We start from the raw sequence: 17,571 nt of genomic DNA, 5'->3' as shown, positions 1-17,571 counted from the left end.
CGTTCTGTTTTATGAGCTTTTATCTTTAAACAGCCGCTTCAGTTAGGGTCTAAAGACAGCNCTTCTTGAACATATGTCAGTTTGATCAAATTCCAGTCCTCTCCAATGATGGCATTTTGTGACTCTAACAAAAGGTGTATTCTGAGAAGCATTAAACACTGAAACATTGTGATACTCATGATCCACACAGAATGAGATTTGTAATTAATAACAAAGTCTTCTACCTTATTTCTTCTGAGCTATAACAATTGTCTGCTGGTATAATATTCTCTGTTTTTGCTCCATAATTAATGAATATTTTGAGAATATCAAGTGGAGAGGGTGACCATGTGATGCTAGTGTTATCTGATGTTACTTGTGTTTGTATTATATCCATCAACAACCTTTGACAGCTATGAACAACTAGAGAACTTCGATGAATTGACACTAAAATTAGAAAAAAATGTTTTCATTATGAAGTACTTCTGTAGAAATTTAAATGCATAAACTCTTTGCCCAGATATTAGTATACCACTTTTGATTTTCTTTTGTTGGCTCTGTACCATAAGTGGAGATAATACAGTGGGATTTTTCAACCCAGTTCCCCATCAATGATGCAAGTCTGAAGGACTGACATGGAAAAAGTATTCAATTATTCAGATGTGACAGTTAACTTAGGCCCTGTGTGCTACAGGCTGTGCACATTAATGATCCCTCCCGAGTTGGAAATCAATAAAAAGTAGGCAAATGCTGATAACCTGATGATGATGTAGTTATTTCGATTATCTTTAAACAAAAATTGTAATGTAGGAAGTGATATGCAAGAAACACAAATTTTTGAAAAAAGAAAGAAAAAAAAAAATGAAAATACTCACTAATATAAAACAACCATCTACAAATGGACTCTGGTTTATTGATTCTGTGAAAACACATTGTTAAAATACCACTTGCAAGAAAATCTGCTAATAAATCTAAAAATAAAAGTTAAAATATTATTATGTACATTCAGATCAAACCACAATGATTATATACCAATCTGATTGTACATTACTAAGTTGTTGATCTATTAATGAATCACTAGGTTTAAAAACACAATGATTATATACCAACCTGATTGTACATTACTAAGTTGTTGATCTATCAATGAACCACTAGGTGTAAAACACAATGATTATATACCAACCTGATTGTACATTACTAAGTTGTTGATCTATCAATGAATCACTAGGTTTAAACCACAATGATTATATACCAACCTGATTGTACATTACTAAGTTGTTGATCTATCAATGAACCACCAGGTTTAAAAACACAATGATTATATACCAACCTGATTGTACATTACTAAGTTGTTGATCTATTAATGAACCACCAGGTGTAAAACACAATGATTATATACCAGCCTGATTGTACATTACTAAGTTGTTGATCTATTAATGAACCATTAGATGTAAAACACAATGATTATATACCAATTATATACCAACCTGATTGTACATTACTAAGTTGTTGATCTATTAATGAACCACTAGATGTAAAACACAATGATTATATACCAACCTGATTGTACATTACTAAGTTGTTGATCTATTAATGAACCACCAGGTGTAAAACACAATGATTATATACCAGCCTGATTGTACATTACTAAGTTGTTGATCTATTAATGAACCACTAGATGTAAAACACAATGATTATATACCAACCTGATTGTACATTACTAAGTTGTTGATCTATCAATGAACCACTAGATGTAAAACACAATGATTATATACCAACCTGATTGTACATTACTAAGTTGTTGATCTATTAATGAACCACCAGGTGTAAAACCACAATGACTAGGTTTCATTAATTCATTGAATACTCTCAAAAATAACTCGGAATGAAAGACTTTTTCTCCAGGATGAAGTTCGCTAATAACACTATCTGATACTTGTAGCTATAATACAGAAAATATGAATGCACATGTGCAGATTTAAAATGAAAAAGTGTCTTAAACCATACAGGTAAAATAATTTATACATTTTATATTTATTGTATAAAGGGGCATTATGGCATGTTCTTCTACATGCAGTTAGATTAGAAAAAATCAAAGTGAATATATCCTCTTGTAATAAATATTCATCAAAAACAACCAAATATCCCTGAATAAGCTACATATGATTTCATAAAATGGAGCCCTGGGAAAATAAATATTTAGACAGCAATATCTAGTTATCGAGACGTTTTTCTCCATTTTTGAAAAAACACAAACCTTTTCAAGTTCTCTTTCTTGCTCTGGTAACAAATCATCTATAATAAATAATTTTGTTGAAGTTACCTCAAGAAATATTTTCATCTTTTTATTCCCATCCGATCGACTAGACGCTTTTTCCATGTCATCCCCTCGTTCCTGCATCACTAACAGGTGGAAACCCGGTTGAAAAATTCGAAGGTATTATCTCAACCTATGCCGGGATTGAACCCCGGACCTTCAGGTTAGCGAGCAAGCGTCTAACTCTCTGAGCCAACGCAGCTCCAAAAGAGGATTTAGAAACACAGCGGTAGGACATTAGAGCTACAGTTGGTACTAAGTGATAGTACTAGTAGCAATAAATACTTACTACAAGAATCTGCTAGAGCCTCTTCCTGTAGAACTTTAAAACCACCTTTCTTGATATCTTCCTAATGAAAAATACATATGGTATTGCAATTACTTCATGTGGATGAGATTGGTTCAGTCATATTTAGACCTAAAGATTCAAAATTAAACAATAAACCAGATTTTTATGCGGATCTAAATGCTCTAACCACCTGTGATTCAACTCTTCCTAATTGCCCTTACCTTCAGTTCATCTTGCATCTGTAAAAGGTCGCGATTTCTCACTTCTGTATCCTTTTCAGCTAACAAATCATCCAATGAAAAGCCAGTATTTGAATGTTTAGAAGACTGTTGAATGTTGGATGATTTTGGAATTGTTTCAGTTGTACTACTAGAAGCTAATGATATACTCATATCCATATTCTGTAATAAACACCATAATATGTGAGAAATATTTCTTGAATCTTCCAATATCATAGTCCCTCTATAATCCTGTCTTTTTGGTACAATAAACATATATTGGTACATTATAAACAAAAGTGTTATATTACGATAAATATGAAATAACTACTTCTGTAGTATATTCCTTCCTTCCTTGGCAAAAAGACCCAAAATCCATTTCCTGTTTTGCACATACTGAACTGGATGAACAAATGACCACTTCTGTAGTGAACATATTGAAGGAAACTAGGCTATTAGTCTATCAATGGAAAATATTTTTAGCAAGTTAGATTTGTGTCTTTATGATGATAAATCTTACCTCCTCCATTACCTCTATGCTAGAAGTTGCTGATGACATCTTACTTGGTATATCATCACTAAAATATAACAATATAGGCTTTACTAATGGTAACTACAAAAATTTACATAGCAAAATATTTCAGCATTTAAATTTAAAGAACCCTAAGAACACAAATTCATTGATTTACTACTTCTTAACACAAAAAACCCAATAACTCACAATCTGAACCGCAAAACCAAACTCAAAATCCAAAATGAAAGTTTGGCAATACACTGGCATCAGCTAACAAACTATTCATATAAGTTATTAGATCAGTTGTCTGAAGGATGAAATATTTCATTATGAAAAAGGTATCAGGTGTCTAGAAGAGTAAGCATACCCTGCCTAGCACCACATCATATTTCTGCAGATTAAAATCAAAGCAAGATGCTCTAATAAGGCATTTGAGTGCATTAAAACTTACTTGTAACCTAATAATGATATCTCTTTTTCTAGATCAATATCGTCATCTTCACCAAGATCCAGACTACCAGCTGGTGATCCTAGCACTTCAGAATCTAACAATACAAATTTAAAAAGTTTTTCATATCTGTATCTTTCTTCAATGAAAATCTGACATCTGCTTCGCATGCAAAAATTACCGTTAAGGGGTAGTTTTAGTAGAGTTTTAGAACCACAGACATCTGTTTGAAAATTGGAATGGTGCAAATAGATGCTGTCATTGAAAACCTCTTAACAATCGGTTTAAGTATAAAGAGCATAAATAAAGAATAATTTCGAGTTGCCACAAATGATAATAATTTTTTATATTTAAACAAATACATGATCTTACCATCAGAATTAGAGTGATCATCAGGTAATGGTGTTACACCAGAATCATCATCTATTTCATTTGTTTTACCATGTTTTGACACAGCAGACTTCAATTGGGCAGATTCAATACTTGGCTTCATTACAGCTTCTACAGCTTAAAGAAAATGGAACATGTTATCAGGGGTCCTAACAAACAAATAAAAAAGCAAATAGTACAAAAAATTCACCTGATCATGCATTGTTTGATACAGGGCATAGAAAAAAACTTTGTCCACAAATTATTAACAAAAATAAGTATATATTCTGTGACAGATAATCAGTAAAAAGGCTGCATATTAGTCAACAAAAATATAAAGTATATCTTGTTTCTAGAAACTTCTTCCAGCCTCTGATAGACATTTTGACAGTCATCGGCTGGAGTAGAATCAGAAAACTAGGCCCTGTTCTTTGAGGATTTTCCATTGGGATACGATTTAAATGACAAGGTTTTAAACCCCTGCACTTTGGGACGAGCAGAAAACAGGGTCTAGTTGGTTTTTTTTTTTCTGTCTCTACACCAGTCGACAACTTTCAAAATAGCTATCAGAGGCTGAAACATAGACAGATGTCTATATTAACTGTTGACAGCTCTAAACTCCTCCAAAAACTTACCACTTTTTAGTCAAGTCAAATTTTCTCGAACAGCCTTTATAGCAGTAAATATAGAAAACTGTCAACTGTTAAGTCAAAACAGTTGTCTGAATCCACATCATAAATCAACTGTTAATATGTTCTGTATGGTACATTACCATTACTAACACAAAACTTCAATCACATTTATAGTTACATGAACAAGCTGTTGCAAAAAATGTCCACAAAGCATAAAGCTGCTTCTATTGATCAAATATTTGACAGACAAATTTCAGAGCAATACGTTGAAAAATGAATGAAAAATTCACATATTAAAACTAACCAGAAACCTAACAATTAAAGCTCCATAGTCATTTCAACCACATCTCCTTATTAATCAGTAGATGGGAAAGCAATTCACTTTATACAAATGTCTATAAATCTATAAATGATCCTAATTCATTCATGTAATTGCAGTGTGTTCTATCGAACCCACTGCTTTGTTTTGCAAATGTTTTTTTTTTTCGAATTCTGCTGCCATTGCCCAGCCTAAACTATGCATGCCACATTCTCACTTTTTCGATTTCCTTGTCAAACTCGTGAAACCGGAAATTTGAGTATTTTTTAACTTTTAAAATTTAATTTTAATCAATCTGAAAATTTACAGGTACATAGTCATTTTGAAGTAAATTCTATTTTCATATTTTCGATAGCACTTCCAGTTTTGACATTATTCGCTTTTTAACTGAAAATTTCAACTTCTGGAATTTTGAAGTTTGAAGATATTTGAAAAATTTTTTTTGCAATAAGCTAGAATTGCCCATGTAAAGATATAATATTCAAAAAATCCGACCCGGAAGTAACAGGTCAACCGCCATATTGATATGACTCACTTTTGTAAAGCGAGAAATTGGGCCTTAGGGTTAATCGGATGTGTGGGATGTTGATGTCTTTTCTCATATTTCTGGTCATTTTTATCCAGTGAATGCAAAATATTTTAAGGTCCATAATTCGAGACCTTGACCTTTGGTGACCTTATGACTCGCACAAAATTTGTTACCCCTGACAAGATCTATCCGATGGTGTCTTCAGTTTTGCTGTGCAATGTAAACTTCCGGTTTTACAGCCATTTGAAAATAGCAATTTTTAATTTTAAAGAGCTGTGCCACGTGACCTAATTTACATATGACAAAATTTTTCATATATCTTTATCACGGGCTACCTCTTCTTTCCAATGGTATATAACACTAGATATTTTGATCAAAATTGCGCTTTTCAAAATTCTAAAATTTTGAACAGACTTCTATAGTAACTGTGCGTAATTTGACAATTGCCATAAAATCTCAAGCCTTTAACATGAAGTATGGATATCTCATGATCTAATAACTTTAGACGCTTGAAATCTTTAACATAGCTTAGCATTGTACACATAATAACAGATGTGACAAAAATTAAGAGATGGGCGTGGCACATCCGGGCTAGATTCACATTTACCTTATATATTTGTTATTTATTTACTCGCAAAGTATATAATTGTCACCTATAATATTTTGGAGGTTAATTTACTAAATTTGCCTTTTTGACCTTTCACATGGATGACCTTGAGCTTTTCAAAGTCAAAGGTCATTGATCTATATTGTCAATTCATACTTTGATCTTTGATGTCTGACACCTACTTCCGGTTTTATAGGCTTCCAAAAACAGTTATTTTCAAACCTTTGGTGACCAGTAGTCTGACGAAAAGTCATAGCCCTTGATAGAAATCTATCACATGGTGCTTTTGATTTTGTTGTACGATGTCTACATCCGTTTTTATAGCCATTTGAATATTGTGAATAAGACTATAACGCAAGCCGAGTGCCAGGAATATTCTTAAATGTTTGGAACATGGATTCCTATATTTCAATAATTCTAAATATGGAAGAGATTGATCCAATCCACACCAAAAAAAATCAATTCTAAAAATGTACTTTTTAATTTTTAGAAAAAATAATTAAAAAATGTATTAGAATTGTATCGTTGACCAGTGAAAGGTTTTAAAAGAAATATAAGGGGTATATAACATTGTAATACAAATTTATCAAATAAGAAGGGAATGCTATGAAGAAGCTTGAGTCCTATGATAGAAACAATATTGATACTATAAGTTCTAAGGGTGCCCTATCTGCTCAGGGACTCTGTTTTACACCATTTAGTTAAGGTGCATTTTTTTTTTTTTTATATATGACTTAGATATTGGACAAGTGCCCCAAGATATCATTAGCAAATTTGGACATAATGACATCATAAAACATTTAGTTTAGTGAAATTGATGGACCATGGTTCAAATATCATAATTTTTCATAAAACAGATGGTTCATAAAATACCTAGTTTAAAACACACAAAAATAACCCTGTGTAATATGTATTCAATAGATATTGAACTACAATGTCATTAAATGAAGAGCAATCTGCCTCTAATCCAACCTCTAATAGCTATTTTGACAGTTGTCAACTGTAAGGTTAGAAAAATTTGGCACTGTTTTATGGGTTTTTTTTCACACCTCCTAAGGTTCAGGGTTTTCAAACATATTTATTAACCTCAAATCTACCAAACCAAGATATATATACATGCAAAAACTATAGGAGAAATGCCAATCAAAATATAACTTATAAAAAAAAAAAATTTGGTGTGATGAATTGCTAATCAAATTTCACAATCTATATTGAACCCTGCATAAATAATATAAGCTTACATTATATAATATAATCTATTTTATATATACTTACCATTATTTGACTGAACTATATCATCATTGATGGGTTCTTCTATAGAAGATCTAACAGCTGATAGTCCTTCTTTCATTATCTTTGAAGATTCTCCTGAATTCCAATAACCTGCTTGACTCTTTTGATTGCCAGGACTGGAACTTTTAAGTTTAGCTTTCAGAATTGGTGATTTTTCCAAATTCTTTTTAAATCCACTGAGAGTCGATTCCCTTAGCAGAAGGCTATCACTGCTGAGTTTTGGTTTATCCGGTGTCTTAAAATGTTTGGAATCATCGCAGGATAATGATCTGTCTGCCAGATGTTTCACTGTAGGATATTCCATAACATTTTTATCTGGAGTTGAAGGAAGGCTCAAAGGTTTAACTGAGAATCTTTTAGGAGATTTATCTGAAAAGAGAAAGAAAAGTCCAAATTGTTGTTGCTTTTTGGAATCTGCACTTGGGAAAGCTATACTTATCAAAATATCGTAAGTTAAAATAACTTGCTGTATAAGACCTCTGACTGACTAAGAATTTTAAACTAGACTCAAGCAAGAGAAGTTCTATCTACATAATATTTTACATTTAAGGGCATAGAAATATTAAACAGAACTTGAATCATGTTGTTACTCAGAGTTTCATGCTATGTGGTGATCACACAATATGAAAGTCTGAGTAACAACATGATTCAAGTTCTGTTTATAGAATATTTTTTATATCACACTACAAGGGAGCACTATTTTAACAGTGAAAATTTATTATTGTATGAGCAAACTTGAAGCATTATAATAGTTGAAACACACTTAAAAATAACAGGTACATTGCACAATTACACAAGATATCAATTTTAATAACAACTAACTCTCTACTTTCTCAATTTAACTATTTACCAGTCAAATCTCTTCCTTACAACAGATGAAGACATTAGCACCACCTATGCCTTATATCTTGTAATAAGACCTTCATGTTACTGTCAAACTTTAAAGGAATACAGTCACGCTGCTATGGATAAATTTCAGTCATCCATATCTTTTTTCTAATTAAAATCTGCCACACATTTTTTTTACTCAAGTATAAAATAAGGACATGCATGGCTTAGACAATGTTATTTATGTACTTTCACTCTTTTTCAAAACTATAAGGATACCCCCAAAACATTTGTTATAACAATTTTGAAATGATATGTCCACATTCTAACTGTATTTCTATAAATGCCATGCAATATACTATCTGAAATCATAATGACACTTGTACAATCTGTATTCAAACAATGATAAGCATTTTGGCATGCCAATGATTAATGTTTTCCTGAATTAACATGAGAAGTGAATGAAGGGTGCAAGCCATGTCATACAGAGAATTTTAAAATTTTCAAAATTTTGTAATGCATTAATTTCTGTACAATGTGCTGGTCACTCGCGTGACCCATGCATGAACACAGTGCAATCACATGATCCAGCTTGATCAATGCACAGTCAATACTCCACCAATGCGTTAACAAAGCGTGTAATTTGTTGATTATACATTGTGTTATTATACAGTTTGTGTGTGTGAACAGGCCGCAAATTTTGCGCTCCAATGAGCTCCATTGCAGGGACAAAAATTGTGTAAGTGTCAGTGTGGCATAATTATATACAACACTAAGGGATACAATACTATATGTGCATGTGCATATCTAAAACATGTAAGCTAACTTTCTTCAAATTTGGATTTTTTCAGCACAAAAAGACTGTGAGGCTAAAAACTCATAATTTGTAGTTTTGGCTTATTTGCTTAACATCTTGTCTCTATTTCTGATTTTGATAATTTAAAAAGCTGAATTATGATCAAACATATCCATTATTACATACATGTAATTGTTCCCATCTTTAGGCATCGTGAGTTTGAATCCTCCTCAAACTAAGAAAAGATTGTGTTGCCTGTGTTAATGCTCTGAGAGTCAGTTTCCACTACATTGTACATTTGGCCTAAAATGAAGGCAGCTTCAGCCACATAGCAAATATACAGATAAGCAGAAGCATTAAGCGTAAAATTGGTAAACTTAAAAATTGCACCAAAAAAACCATTAATACATCAAACCAAGATTTTTATGTTACCTAACAAATCTTTTGTCTGAAAAAAATGATACTTTAAATATAAAAAGAGGCTTCAGATAAGATTTTTTTTTATAAAACTCCCAACTCAATAAGCTTATAAAAAAATTAGCACTTGAAAATTCTAATGTTAGTTACCAAGTAAAAAACACACTTTTAAAGAGATTGTAAAGAGGTTCTCTAAATTGTTTGTGTGTATCTGGGACAATAATAGCATCAATTTGCACCATTCTAATTTTCAATCAGACATCTATAGTCTGTGCAAATCCACAATAAATAAGTGTTTGATGACGTCACTAATTGCAAAATATGCTACGTTACATAAGGCCCTTTGCGATTATGACACTTCGTTTTAGAGGAATTGATGTCTGAAATTGGAATGGTGCATATTGATACTATCAGTGTCCCCAAGCCACATAAAAAATTAAAAAAACCTGTTTACAAAAACAAACATATTCTTAAAATTAATGAGCAAACAAAAACCATTTAACTTTTTAATATCATGGAAGCCATAAATCTAGATATTTCTCATTTTTTTTTAATTTCAAAAATTAATTTTTTCAAATTTAAAAGATTTGAACATAATTTTGAATAAAAGGTGTTGAAAAATTGTCAGTTCTGATACAGCATCAAAGAGAAAGTAAAAAAAAAAAAAGAAAAAAAAAAAATTGAATTCAAAAGCACTCATAGAAAAGGCAAGTTCAGAAGTGACTTACTAGATTTAATTCTTTTCTTTAAGTATTCATGACTCTGTTGTTCCAGAAATGAACCAAAAGAACTGTTATCTCCAGATAGGTCTTCTTTACATTGCAGAGTTCCAGTTTTCTTGGGTATTTTTAATTTCAATTTATGTTGATTCTTTGGTTGATCTGGATTGGTTGCCAAATCTTTCGTTTGATTTTTTTCCGCATCATTTTCTGGCATCTTGCTTATCCGAGCATCTTTGGTTTTGTTAGGATAAATGTCTTTCACAAGGATAACCAATTCCTTATCAATATTCACCTCTTCATGATTCTTTGACACTGAAGATGTTCCTCTTGCATCCAACTTTGCTACAGATGTTGTATTAACCTTCTTCTTTCCCTGAATCTTCAAGGGAGACATTGTGCACTGTACGTCACTTTCGCTTGATGACACATAAATAACCACTTCATCCTTTTGGACTGATTGAACCTGTGGTGTAACAGCCTGAAAACTCTTTCCCTCTGTCTCTGATGATGAAGAGGAGTCTATTACAATTGGGTTGATGGATGATAAAATATTGAAACTCTCTGATTGCACTCTCAATTGAACACTAGACTTGTGGCGACGCTTTGCTTTAAATGATTTTGAAGAATCATCAGAAATTCCAGAAGATGAAATTGGAGGCTTTGGCACGCCTGACTTGGTACATTTATATTTGGAAAACATCTCATTATCAACCCCACTGCTTAGTTTTGAAGAATACTTTTTCTTGCTATTTTCAGATGAATGTCTTTGTTTTGAGTTATTTATAACTTTCGAAGCAAAATATTTTTTTTGGTCATGCTTTTCTTTTTTAGGTTCTTTCTTATCTTTTCCAGTATCAGAATCAGAAGTTGAACAGAGAGTAGGACCAGTGATGTTATTTGTTGCTTTCTCTGAACAGGAAGTAGCAATTGGTTGAGAACTTTTACAGCCTTGAGGATTTGAATAAGTCAACTCAATTGTATTGTTTGTGGTTTTGGTTGGCTTTGTACCTCCAGCTATGCCTTTGATTGTTGCATCACAATGTTCAGAAACCTCATCAATATATGGGTCACTTGCAGGGTTGAAGTCATGAAATTCAGGTTCTCTGGATGAAGCTGATGCAAAATTCTTTTCTGCTTCAGCCGCTCTATCTGTGGAATAATCTTCAAACACTATGTTAGACGAAGTTTCTATAACTATGTTTGTAGTGTATGCATCAGGTGCTATCTTTGCAACTGTTTCTGCAGGGTGAACCTCTGTTGATATTGCATTAGCTTCGACAACTGTTTTTGTAGGGTGTGCTTCAGGATCTATTTTAACAGCTTCTTCAACAATATTTGAAAATCTCTCTTCCATTGGAGGTGTTGATTGGTCACTAACATACTCTACTAAATTTTCTATGATTGAAGGATCTACAGCCATTGCTGAAACAGCTTTCTTAAGCTGATCTTTCCTAAACATTTCTTCTCTCTTTGCTGTTGGTTTCATTGACCCTACTTTGATATCCCACCTTGACTTTCTGGCAATTCTATTTTGAGATTTCAGATTAAGATCTACTTCAGGCTGCAAAATTTTTTGAGTAGACGTGCCTGTTTCTTTTATGGAAGGAACAGAAAAACCTTCAGTAATTTTTAGAGATATTTTAGAGAGACTATTTTCTATGGTAACACAAGATTCATCATCAACACTTGTCTTTTTCTGTGATAGCTCAAGACCTACTGTGGAGGGGAATATTTCTGGTTTGGATTTTATTTCTTGACCATCCTTTGATATCTTTGTAGTGTCTGCAAATCTCGAAGATATCCGCTGTTCAGTTTCATTTCTTGGTTCTTGAAGAATGTTGATACCCTTATTAGGTACTGAGGAGCTCTCAGGACTAATCATATTTCCCTTTGATTTACAGAATACTGTTTTATAATCTACATCCTTCATAGTTAATTCATAAAGTGAAGGTCTGGAAGGTTCATACGATCTTTGATCCCTGATTGAATCACAAGTGATGGGTGAATATTTACCAGAATTCTTGGTGTTGGACACTTTGGAGACAATTTCAGGAGACTTTCTGTAATCTCTGTCTGCTGTAAATGATTCAATTGATGCAACAGTTGGTGGTGTTATGCTTATGATTTCTAGTGTTCTTTTCTTCTTCTCTGAGCCATTTCTGAAACCAACATCCTTAATTTCACCTTCCTCAACAGACGAACCAGTACTGTACCAATCAAAGTTGGTATGTTTGGTGGCATCATTGAAGGTATTCCTTAAGGCTTCACTATCAACATCAGGATCTTTCCTGTATTGATCCATATCACCATAGGTCACTACCTCTCTTCTTGATGGTACAATAGTTGTGGGTGGCTGATGCTTTCGACAATCCTTGTTTAATTCATTCTCATACAGATTTCTTCTACTTGATAATCCCTTCTTGTAAGGACTATGCTTTGAAAATGAGAAGGGTCCCTTTGTAGGACTGCTGTTTGATTTGGACTTTTTTGGGTTACTAGCCAAAGACGACATCATAAGACTCCTAGACGAAGAAGGCTTTTCTGGACTTCTAGCTGAAGAAGACCTGGCTCTACTCCTAGCTGAAGAAGACCTAGTTGGACTTTTAGCTGAAGAAGACTTGGTTGGACTCCTAGTGGAAGAAGACTTGGTTGGGCTCTTAGCTGAAGAAGATTTGGTTAGACTCCTAGCGGAAGTAGACTTGGTTTGACTCCTAATTGAATAATGCTTCATTGGACTTGGAGTTGAATAAGACTCTTTATGACGCCCAGCTAAAGTTGAATAAGTTTTTGTTGAATCATAAAACTGTCCACTTCTGTAGTCATAGTTAGTGTAAATGGAACTTCTACAGTTATCTCTTATTGGCGATCTTCTGTAATCATTATCATCCAAGCTTGAATATCTTCTTTCATCTGAATTTTTATTTGCACTTGAATCCATTAGTGAAAGGTTTCTATCACCTGAGTCATCCCATCTCGAAAATCTTCTTTCATCTGAATCTTTATTTTCACTTGAATCTTTTCTAGAATGGCTATTTTCACTTGAATCTTTTCTAGAATGACTCTTTTCACTTGAATCTTTTCTAGAATGGCTATTTTCACTTGCGTCATTCCATCTTGAAAATCTTTTGTCATCTGAATCTTGCTTTTCCCATGAATCTTTTCTAGAATGACACTTTTCTCTTGAGTCATTCCATCTTGAAAATCTTCTTTCATCTGAATCTTTCTTTTCATTTGAGTCCTTTCTAGTATGGCTATTTTCACTTGAATCATCACATTTTGTTAATCTTCTTTCATCTGAATCTTTCTTTTCACTTGAGTCTTTTCTAGAATGACTCTTTTCACTTGAATATTTTCTAGAAAGACTCTTTTCACTTGAGTCATTCCATCTTGAAAATTTTCTTTCATCTGAACCTTTCTTTTCACTTGAGACTTTTCTAGAATGACTCTTTTCACTTGAATCTTTTCTAGAAAGACTCCTTTCATCTAAATCTTTCCTTTCACTCAAATTCTTTCTGGCATGGCTTCTCCGACTTAAATCATTCCATCTTGAAAATTTTCTTTCATCCAAATCTTTCTTTTCAAGCTCAGTTTTTTTCCAAGATGTCCATCTAGAATGCATGTTGTCATCTGAATTCCTAATACTGGGCCTCATACTATCAGTTTGATAATGTCTATTTTTCCTAGGACTCACATAAGCACTGTAACTTGAAGTAATAGTAGTCCCATCTTCTGGTCGATCTTCCATGGATCTTTCAGAACTTAAATCATACTGACTTTGAGAATTATAACTTTTTGGATACCTCTCCTTTGAAGAAAGTGATTTTCTTGGAGACTTGTCCCCTGAAGAAGATCTATTACTTTTTGAATTGTACCTCCCCGACAAGTTTTGAGCATCAGGACTATTTTTGGACTTTGATCTACTTCTTCTTGAAAATGTGTCATCTTCCTCCATTTCACCTTCATCATCTGAGCCACTTATCAAATCATCAATAGTTTTTTCAGTTCTTTGTGGAAGTTTGATAGCAATGGAATTTTGTTCATAAGCTTCCCTACCATAGTTTCTAGCATCATAGTCCTCATATCCTTTTGATTTATGCTCAGGCTTTTCAACTTCCTTAGCCATTTTCATAATTGTTTTAATTTCATTTATGGGAATGGTGTTTGTTATAGCTGAATTCTCTCCACCAGAGTTAGGACCCTTGGTAGTGTGACAGTCATCATTTGTCATTTTGGAATGCAACCCTTTGTGACCATCAACCACCTTGATATCCTGAACCTTTTCAATTATTGACTTTAATTCAAGCATTGAGATCTGTGTTTTCTTTACAGCATCAAAATTTGGTACTTTCGTAATTTTACCAGGGTCTTTTGTTTTCTTTTCATCTGCTTTACCACCTTCCTCATTTTCATTGGAATTACTCAGATCAGCGCTGATGCTTTCTGTTTCATTTCTCTGCTCTTGTTTGCTTTCAAATGGTTTGACATCAAGTCCAATATCTAGCAAGATGTCTTTTAGGAGTTTGGTAGGTTGTGGTACTGATTGACTCTGAAATTTCACAGAATCCAGAAATTTTGGCGAAATGGAATCTTTAGTGTAAGAATGGCATGACTCTTTTGTTGGTTGAGCTTTTATTGAGTCAATTACAGATGAAGCATTTGTCTCAAATCCAAAACTCTCTTCTATTTTTCTAGCTGGTTTGATTGGTGAAGCAGCTGATGGATATGAGGGAAGACTTGTTATGGCCATTTGATTTGATGAAGAAATATTTGATGTTATGGACAGATTTGTTTTGCCATCCCTTTCACGCGTCTTAGAGATTGACGAAGGATTTTTGAACCTAGATGTAATGACTTGAATCTGCATAGGAGGTGAGAAGGGTGTTGATGATCCTTGTTCTTGGGCTCCTTTTATTGATTCTTTATTGTTTTTATTGGAGTCCACTGCTGTAATACAAATGATGTTTGTTGACTCTCTATTAACTTTCATACTGGATGACATTGTATCTTTCACATCTTTACCTCCATAAGATTCACATGATTTCAAGTTAGTAGTTTTTCTCTCACTACTTCTCGACTTAGTTGGACTTCTTGATGAGACAACAGATTTTATCGGTTCAAAATTTCTATCAAGCAGAAAGCTCTTACTGACAGGAGATTCTACTTTTTTAACGTCTCCTGACTTTGTTGATATTGGAATCTGTTTTATAATAGTGGTGTCTGAAATCTTATTTGGCAAATCAGAAGGAACAACAACTAGGGCTTCTTGAGCAGATGAATGTTTTGATATACCTTGACTTTCAGCTCTTACTTTTGAGTTCTGATGAAGACTTTCAATATTAGATTTTGATATTTCTGGGATTTGTTTTGGTTTATTATGCTGAGATTGTTGATTTGGAGACTTTCCTACCATGGATTCTTTATCTTTGGCAATATTGATGTTAGTATTAGGCTTAGCTTTGGTCTGTAATGAAATTCTTTCAGCTAAACATGGTATTACTAGGTTCTCAAGCTGGGGTAGACTTTTGGTATCATCTGACACAGGTTTTGTTTGTTTTGACTCTTTTGTCTCCTGGGCACTTGATCTAATCTGTTCGTTGGATTTTACTGACAATCTATTACCTTGGTCAAGAAAATCCTTAGATGTAGCTTGCTTTGTGGCAGACTGTAAAGTTTGTGGAGTTCTTTCTTTTGCAACAGTAATATTTTCATCTGGAGTACAATCTAGCATTTTTGAAAATTTGAGAGTAGCAGAAGAATTTGGGACAGTTGATGGAGGTATGGACTTGTCAATTTCTAACTCAACTTCTTGCTTTAGGCCATTTTGAGAGTCTGCAAGTGACGATGATGATCTGGGAATGTTTTTTGGAGATTCATCAGATTCTACAATATTTGTTTTTACTTGAGAAACAACTTTACTATCTGAAGTACCTGTATCCACCACATTTGACTTATCTTTAAGATCTGTACGAGGGCTCTCAGGAAAAGAATTTATTTGTAATGGCCTGACAAGTTGTCTTGGTGCATACTGCTGTAGTAAAGGTAGTGGTCCCATTAGAGGCCTAATTCTTGTGGTTATTTGCGTGGCACGTATTAACACATTTCCTCCTGCAGGGTGAGATTGACCATTGAGAACTCTTGGTGGATGGCTTTCAGGTCTATCCGCAACAAAGTTGAGGCGTTGACCTTGAATGAAATTCTGATGATTTACAGTTTGGTCTGACATTCGTAAAGTTTGAACTCTTTGTTCGAGCCTATGCAAGTCCTCAAAAACATGTTGTCTCTCCAGAGTTAGATCCCTGCATTCTTCATGCAGTCGTTGTTGATGTGCAGGTATAAAGCCCTGATGAATCCTTTGATGTTGTTGATCTGAATGATGAAAATGTGGATGGTATTGTTCGGGAGGATGAAAACGAAGATGGTGTTGGTTTGGATGATGGAACCCATGACGCCTTTGTTCAGGACGATGGAAACTTGGGCGCTCATGCCAACGATAGTATCTTTCAGATGGATCCATATGATGAGCATCTTCCAAAAATTGATGATCAGCTGGTCTATGTTCGTAAGGATGAAAACGTTGTTGGAATCTCCATTCTTCAATCAATCTGTCTCTGTTACTCATTTTATTCTAGATATCTAATTAGCTCTTCCTATAAAGAAACAAAATTATATTAATTGTTGACAAAGCTTTAACTGAAAAAAAAGAAAAAGGAAATTAGTTAAACATTACCTATATTCACATAATTTTTTCATCTTACGACACTTAATAATTATCATGTCATTGATAGAACTTCCTACAAATCCTAAGACCCACATTTTTGCCAGTTGAGCAAACCTTTAGAAATGTGTCCCAATGGCATCACAACACTTATTGCACCATAATTGTTTTCAACAAACAGACATGTATGGAGATAAATAAATAATGCTTTTTTTAATTTGTCTTAATTCAGCTTCATTTGGCAACAGCTTGCTTTTATTTCACTTGATTGCATGTTGAGATATATGCAGAAACTACAGAAAAACATATAAATTTGAAAATGATCTTGGTTAGAAAAAATTAAATTAAGCGGTTTATTTTTGGTGAAAATAATCGAATTCCACACATTCTGCAAATATTTCTTCAATGATATTTTATTGAGAATTATTTTTTCATTTTGTGTATTTGATGGACTAAATTGTGTTTAGCTTTACTTAATTGGACTAACCTTAGAAATATTATCATATCTCACTTGACACTTTTTGTCTAAAAAGGTTTCTGATACCCATGGACTTCCCAATTTTTTTTTTTTTGAGATAC

General features: G+C 33.4%; 1 protein-coding gene across 1 annotated transcript; it reads right to left on the bottom strand.

The window, feature by feature from the left end:
• Positions 1–928: 928 nt before the first annotated feature.
• Positions 929–16,896, bottom strand: LOTGIDRAFT_237228 (hypothetical protein; the record flags this gene model as incomplete). Its single annotated transcript, XM_009069131.1, has 10 exons — positions 929–950; positions 1,759–1,921; positions 2,237–2,274; positions 2,586–2,646; positions 2,807–2,986; positions 3,324–3,381; positions 3,769–3,862; positions 4,138–4,272; positions 7,497–7,883; positions 10,284–16,896. Coding segments are annotated over 10 exons (7,749 nt in total), but the record flags the coding sequence as incomplete, so codon positions are not given.
• Positions 16,897–17,571: the final 675 nt, after the last annotated feature.

This window comes from Lottia gigantea (genome assembly GCF_000327385.1).
Source record: "Lottia gigantea unplaced genomic scaffold LOTGIsca_99, whole genome shotgun sequence".
Classification (NCBI taxonomy): domain Eukaryota; kingdom Metazoa; phylum Mollusca; class Gastropoda; family Lottiidae; genus Lottia; species Lottia gigantea.
This window is presented reverse-complemented; position numbering and strand designations above follow the sequence as displayed.